This window comes from Lactuca serriola, chromosome 9, assembly GCF_051521515.1.
Source record: "Lactuca serriola cultivar US96UC23 chromosome 9, Lser_US96UC23_V15, whole genome shotgun sequence".
Taxonomy (NCBI): Eukaryota; Viridiplantae; Streptophyta; class Magnoliopsida; order Asterales; family Asteraceae; genus Lactuca; species Lactuca serriola.
In genome coordinates, this window is record NC_136416.1 from 167879198 (window position 1) to 167886845 (window position 7648).

General features: G+C 33.4%; 1 protein-coding gene across 1 annotated transcript; it reads left to right on the forward strand.

Moving 5' to 3' along the window:
* Positions 1-657: 657 nt before the first annotated feature.
* Positions 658-5076, forward strand: LOC145076279 (uncharacterized). Its single transcript, XM_079022212.1, has 7 exons — positions 658-786; positions 2309-2386; positions 2511-2759; positions 2831-2991; positions 4064-4117; positions 4633-4694; positions 4814-5076. The coding sequence occupies exons 1-7, from the start codon at positions 658-660 to the stop codon at positions 5074-5076; spliced, it is 996 nt and encodes a 331-aa protein (XP_078878338.1).
* Positions 5077-7648: the final 2572 nt, after the last annotated feature.

Genomic DNA, 7648 nt, shown 5'->3' on the forward strand with positions numbered 1-7648 from the left:
TGATAGAGGACGCGCATTTGTGCGTGCCCTAAAAAATAATGTCAGTTTTGCAAAATTTGAAGGATAAAGGACACGCATTTGTGCGCACCCTAAAATTAGTGTCAGAAAAGAAAAAAAAAGAAATGCGGAGGGCGCCTTTCATAAAATTTGCGTCATGTAAATGTGTCGCTTTATCATTTTTAAGTAAAACACACGTTTTAGGCGGGAAATGAAATTGACGAATATTACCCCCCGCCTATTGGATCCCAAAAATTAATCCTCCCGCCTCTTCTACTTAGCAAGAAAAAGCCCTAGGTCCTTCATCTTCATCTTCAGCGGTGGGAATACCTAGGTCGATCCTTCAGGGTTCAACAACAGATTTGTAAACAACAAACGTATACGATTATGGATCTCGGCATGATATGGCACTTTGGAGCTAGCGACGTGAACATCATTCGTGAGAAAAGTTCATACAAAACTCAAGAATCTCTATGGTTTCAATTATTGAGTGAGGTACAGGGAGGTGTAATTGTTTTGGACTCTTTACTAATTGAGTTGAAATTGGACCCTAAATACTCAATCCACACATCGAACATCTCTGATTCTCTCTTCTTCCTCTCCCCAATCTCCTTGGTGGCGCTCTTTCCATTTCCATTTCCAACCTCTAACCACCGCTAAATGGAACCCAACAATTCAATCAATCAAATCGACAATCACATCGACGATGATGGTGATCAGAACTCATTTCCAAGCCACCGTCATCAGATCATCACCTATTCGAGAAAGAGAAAACACTCTCAATCTCAGGTAATCACACCAATCGATTCAACACAAGTAAATCCTCTTTCCAAATCATCAGTTCTAGGGCTTGTTATCCTTCCTTGCTCATACGTTCTCATATGATATTCAAAACTTCATTGAGTCTCTCCTTCTCGAAATCCTTGCAAGATTGCCCCTGAAATCAATTTTTAGGTTCAAATGTGTTTGCAAACACTGGCTAGACCTAATTTCTCATCCTTCATTTCCCCGTTTCTATTGCTCGCGTATGCTCACAGCCAGCGCATCATCATCATCCTTACCTTTCAGAATTTTGTATAGGTACATTTATGTGTCGAAATTCATAGATGTTCTTGATCGATTCCGTCCCGAGACTTACAATTCCTCAAAATTCTTGGTCCTTTGCTCTTTCAAAAAAAATAAGCACGTATTTTTCTATGTTCTTGTGGTCTCTTTACTTTCTGCTTGTATTGATAATATCGAACATATGTTTTGAGAATAGAATATTAAACCCTAGATTCTGGGAACTCGTAGAAAAGGAAGGAGACGAGTTATGCACTCCAAGTGTTCGAAGAAATTCTTAAAAGAAGAATCTTACCTAATTCATACCTTATAACATTACATGATGTACACAAGACCAAGTGATATGGTACCTAATCACACCTTGCACGCGAATCCATACATGGAAAGCCTGTATGGATTCTTTTTCCTAATTTGTTGGACTAAAATGGGTCATGATCACACCAGGTAGGTACTGATTTGTACAATCATCCTTAGCTTTCATCCTATAAAATATAATAATTACAATCCATAATACTTGATACTTATCCCTTATAAGTTTCACTAATATCTTCTCTTACTTGTGGCTCGGTTGTTTGGGGGGACAAAATTTTGATGGACTTCTGGAGACCCTAATATAATCACTAGTTATGATTATGATGCTCAACTTGATGAATATGGTAAGATCAAACATGTTAAAAAATAGGATAATTGGATTCAACTCCTCAGCTTTTTGCATTATCATGCATCTATTGGTTCTACAAGCTTCTTATTAGCCATTATCTTAAATTTAGTCATTAATTCACCAAATTTCTAATTGGATTCAATAGTGCCTAAACATTAAATTTCGTTTCAGTGTTGTCAATCTTACTTGTTATAGCTGGTTAAACAGTTTTCCATGCCAACATGGCATCCAACTTAATTATACATTTTGCTTAATTATTTTGTACTAGTGGAATTTTAATAGTTTTTTCGGATGATGGTTTATAAAGAATATAGAGTAAACTACAGTTCTGGCCCTAAGTGCAGCTAGTTTTTTTAGTTTGGTCCCAAAATGTCCTCTTTCAATTTGGTCCTTATTGAAGGTTTTTGTAACATTTTAGTCCCACTTCTATTTATGATTATCATATTAGCATTTTTTACTTTTTTTTCACAAAACTCTCTGTAAAGACCCTAAGAAAAAAGAAGTAATGTTTTATAATTCTAAATCACATAAATTCAACATTTGTAAACAAAAAGGGGCTATTTTTACTTGTAATGGACTTAACAACAGGGACAGAATCCGATATGTACGTTGCATATAAGTGCTTCTTTTTTACTTGATGCAAAAACTTTGGTTACCATATTTCAGGTTTTTATTTTTCTTGAAACAAGCAACAGGCTAACAGGGGACTTAGGGTCTTCTACTTTTCTATTTTCTTGTTGATGGTTATTATTTTTGTTAGGCCTTGACAACGTCATTGTGTTATTATTAGATACATTTGGAGGAGGGGCCCGGTGATATACTTGTATTTCTATTTGGGCATGAAGACAATGAATCTATTGAGGGTCTTGTGTGTGAGAATCTTAAGAAATTACCTGAAGCCAATGAAAAAAATCTTAATCTTGCCATTGTTCTCTTCTCTTCCATCAGAGAAGCAAATGAAAGTCTTTACAGTTGCTCCTATTGGATTCAGAAAGGTACACTAGTAGCTACACGCCTTATTAAGAACTCTATAAAACTGGTTTTGTTTTGACTTTCCTTTACACCCCTAATTACTTTCCTAAAGTTGAATTGGTGTGTTTGTTACTGTAGGTAATACTGGAAACTAACATTGCTGAAACATCAGTGACAATACCTGGAATTAATTATGTGATTGATCCTGGATTGCTGAAAGTGAGGAGTTACTCTCCTGACAGTGGCATTGAGTCTCTAATTGTTGTTAAAACTTCAAAAGATCAATCTCTTCAAAGGAGGTAAGCACATTAATTTCACATCTACATCTATAGGAACCAAATATAAAGCCATGTTTGCTTCATTAAACTAAGTGTCAATTCAAACATTGCTTTTTTTTAGATGGCAGGGAATATAATAAAATAAGAGGAGAAATGTGATTGGAATTTAATTTTTTTCTAATGTTGCAGTGGGCGTGTAGTTTCATGAACAAGTGAAAGTACATACCGATATTGTTTTCTGACTTGTTAGATAAGATTTAGGTGAAGATATTGAATTGGTGAAGGTTTTTAGTGATTGATGAGTGCAGGATGATTGTGATTAGGTCGTTGGAATTATTTTACTTGCTACGGGCATTCACGGATGGAGCTTAAGATTAGTTCATGTGGATATGACATGGTTCCACTTCGCAGATGTCTTGCTGCTTCTTATTTCCTGAATGCAACCCTGAAGCAACCCGATGGAACATACATGTATTGTCTATTTATTATTTAATATAACCATTTTTTATAACTTTAATTTTACTAGGATTGAATCAAGTAATAATAATAATGACGCCATAATAATTTAAAAAGTTACCTCGTTTATTTTCTCATTCAATTTGTGTTTTATCATTTTCTTATCTTTGTTTTGTATTTGAACTTATTTCATTTGGCTATTATGCCCGATGTGAATATTTATTAAATATTAATCAATATACCACCAAATGTAAGAATATGATATAATAATAATAATAATAATAGCTACATTGCTACTTTTTTACATTAAATACTAAAGTCAAATAGCCAATGTTTGATTTTAGTTAACGGTATTTTTTTATATTTCATGATTTAATCAAGAAGCTGTGTTTTTTTCATGATTGCATGCGAAATAAAAACATATTTTTTACGGTTGATGCTTTGCATAGCTTGAGAACTAATTTGGATGATTTGAATAGTGTGCTCCAAAGTTGGATACGACCCTTGTAAACCCTTGCACTTGATAATAGTGTATTCGAGTGTAAGTTTTTATCCATTTTATTTAAACCCATTTAATAATAATACATTTTATTATTATATAGATTCATGTAATCTCTTTACATCATTAAATTTTCAGTGATCTGGAAAATGCAGCTCTATCCGACACATTGGTCCCACGAAAGAACACAAGGTATTTTTTCTTATACTATTTTTTTAACAAAAAAAATTCCCTCGAATTATATGTCTAAGTTTGGAGGATGTATATCAAATTTATATGGAAAATTCTAAAGAAGAGAAATGACAGGTAGAGGCAATGAATAGAGAAAGCAAGATAAGATGTGAGTCATCTCCTTGTCCAGTGCTTAGATTGCAAAGGGAAGAGCTAGAACCGGAGTTTCATGCTTTTAAACAACAAATCAATCAAGTCAAAACTAGTGATTCAGACATTAAAAGGTTTGATAACCATAACTCATCAAAATAATATATTGCATTTTTGTTGACACATGACTCTATTTTGTACAGAGCTTTGAATGAAAAAGAGAAAAGTCTTTAAGAGTCCCTTCAGCGGGTTGAACATCTTGAAAAAGAGATTGCCAACAAGGGTAAAAAGGTGCAAGTTCTTCTCTTTTTTCTTGTATCTATTAAACCTATATGTAAATTTACTAATTTAACGTGTATTTTTATTGTTTTTAAATTTTTTCTTAGATTGTCCAACATAAAGCTCACATTTCCGAGCTTAATCTACATGCTGAAGATCAAGCTAGAGAGTACAGATGATAAACAATAGTTATATATATATATATATATATATATATATATATATATATATATATATATATAATTCTCTGATTAAGTTCTTGATATTTTGTTTACAATCTTAACTTAGAAATACAACTTAAAGCATTGGAGGCAATGGTTGTCGTTGGCCAAGTCAAATCAGAATTTTCTATTTCCCACATCTCAAATTCACCATCAAAGAAACTAGAAAAGAATGGATCAAGAAAAAGAGGATTTGGTTCCCCTTTTAAATGCATAGGAATAGGATTAGCACAACAACTGAAGTCTGAGAGAGATGAAGAGCTTGCTACTGTAAGAAAGCGAATTGAAGAGCTTGAAGCATTGGCTGCAAGTCGCCAAAAAGAAGCATAAATTTCAAATCATTTTATATCAATTTTATCTGTTTTTGAAGGAATATCATGTCTTACATGAATTTTTTTCATTGAATTCAAAATTAGCTATGTCGGGGAGCATGACTCATGATGTGTTGCGTGATTTGCTGGGCATAAAGATGGATATGACAACTTATTCGGTAAAAAACTATTATAATTTTGTTTTTTGTATGGATTCCAATGTGTTTTCTAAAGTTTGTAGGTTGATTTTTTTTAATCTTTAATAATCCATCTCTTGGTTTAATGTGTTTGTTTTAATGGCAGTTGTTGATTGAAGGCAACCAAATTAAGGAAATATATGATATGGAGGATTTTTTTTGATATGATATCTGAAACATAAATATGCCCCTTAACAACAATGTAGTATTATGTTGTATAGTTAGGGAAAATCTCTTAATAATAATGTACAATTAGATCCCTTTAATATCAATGTATTACAATTTTTTGACATGATGTTGTGGATGAAATTTATTGTTTTGGTATATATTTGTTTATATATTTTTGTATTATGCGTAAATAAGTATCGTAAAGGCATGTCGTAAATGCATATCGTAAATCGTTGTTGAAGTTTATGACACGCAAATGCATGTCATCTTTATTTATGACAGGGGCTTTACTGATATGCAATGTGTGTCCTAAACGCGCGTCGTAAGATTACGACACACAAATGCGTGTCGTCTTCCTTTATGACAGGGCCTTCCTTGATACACATTGCGTGTCGTAATTGTGCGTCGTAAATGCGTGTCGTAAATGCACGTCGTAAATAGATGACGCGCAAAAGCGTGTCGTATCTCGTTATGACAGGGCCTTCATTGACAAGCATTTGCGCGTCGTCTGAGTGTTTTACGACCCGCACTGCGCGTCGTAAAAGACTGTTTTTCTAGTAGTGTTTATTGAAGTTACTAGTTTATCCGCCATGAGTTTAACATCTTCATCCTTAAATACTCCTTTACTTTCACATCCTTTACACCACATAATTGACCTTGGGGGCATTTGTTCCTTTGAAATCACTTTCTCTATAACCTTGATAAAAAAAATTAAATTGTAAACAATATAAAGTAAAATTCTGTTAAGTAGAATACTATGAAGGTAATATAATGGATCATATAGCTAAAAACAAAGCTTACCGACTTCCGCCTAAGAGTAGTATACCCCCCTCGTCCCATCCGATGAGCGTACTTTGACATCTTTCGCGCTTTGACTGTCTTTTTTGACACAACCTATCAAAAAAAAAAGATTTGTCAAGCACTTTTTGGTCATTTTATGATAAATAAATGAAGAAGTTTTGGGAAAAAGTTGTAACGTTAAACTCTTCAGATTGTGTATATGTCACAAATTTGTTCCAATCATATTTTTCAGTAATTATTGCACGATATCGAATAGGGACATCTCCAAGCTTTTTGGAATTCCCTAGATGTGGCTTGATGTAAGCTGCATACAATTTCCTTCTGAAGTTTCGTAGAAGGATACCAACCCTACTCCTCACAAATTGTTTTCCAGTTCCATAAACTTCAAAATAGCGCTAAAATGTAACAATAACGAATTTGTTAGTATTTAATACATGATTTGTAAATAAAATATGAGATGCAGTTAAAAAAAGTGAAAAAAATATTTATTGTAATCTTTTCCCAAAGTTTGTCCTTCACTTCCGGTTTTACTTTCTTCCAGAAAAGAGCACTTAATCCCACCTTCTCGTGGACAAGATCTCCCAAATAACTAACAAACACTGCATTATTCTTCCTCTAAACTTACCGAATTCATCAAACTTGACACGTTTTTTTTACCACCAGAATTGACATACTCGGTCTTCAGTTTTGGCAATCGAGTCAGGCCCCTCTTCCTAGGTGACCTTGCTGGAACTTTGCTTTGCATTTCTTCTTCCGAATCTGAATGGATATTGTAGTCAATGTCATTATTTTCACCATCTTCTGTGTCCGATTCATAAAATTGGCTTCCATCATCTTGCTCATATTCCATATCATAGTCAAGCATATCCCCATGTTGTTCCTTGTTCACCTCCATGATTCTTCTGTTGACATGAAACATATGAATTAAGTTTGATTATTTATATGTTTAATAAAAAAGTATGACTAACTTATATTACATATAAATTTCACAAACACATTTCATCGAACATTTGGTGTGCAACAAGCATAGTAATATGAAGAATCAAAAAAATTATGTTTTACGTATAATCCCCTAATCAATACAATCAATAACATTGACACCATATATAGAGAATATACTTACAGTAGAAATGCATGATGAATGTTGTCGAATGATGAACTGAAATATAATCCAACTGGGATCGATATAACGTAGAGAAAAACCATACAATGGTTGAAAAAATCAAAGTCTTTTAAATAATACATTGTTAGTACATCCTAATTTGAGGGTGGTTACCAAATTTACCGGATTTTCCTTAATCTGATGGATTGATCTTCATAGTTTTGGCGGTGAGATAGATGAATACTTCCCGCATTGATTTGGAGCCCAAAACAAAATGGAAAAAATGTTTGCCTCCTATTAAATTTGCTTAATTTTGATTGGTG

Bases quoted from the DNA above. Each gene is read 5' to 3' on its own strand.
- LOC145076279 (XM_079022212.1), top strand. From the start codon at position 658: ATGGAACCCAACAATTCAATCAATCAAATCGACAATCACATCGACGAT. The intron at 2,760-2,830 runs GTTTTGTTTTGA...TTGTTACTGTAG, and splicing joins TTAAGAACTCTATAAAACTG to GTAATACTGGAAACTAACAT. The intron at 2,992-4,063 runs GTAAGCACATTA...TTAAATTTTCAG, and splicing joins GATCAATCTCTTCAAAGGAG to TGATCTGGAAAATGCAGCTC.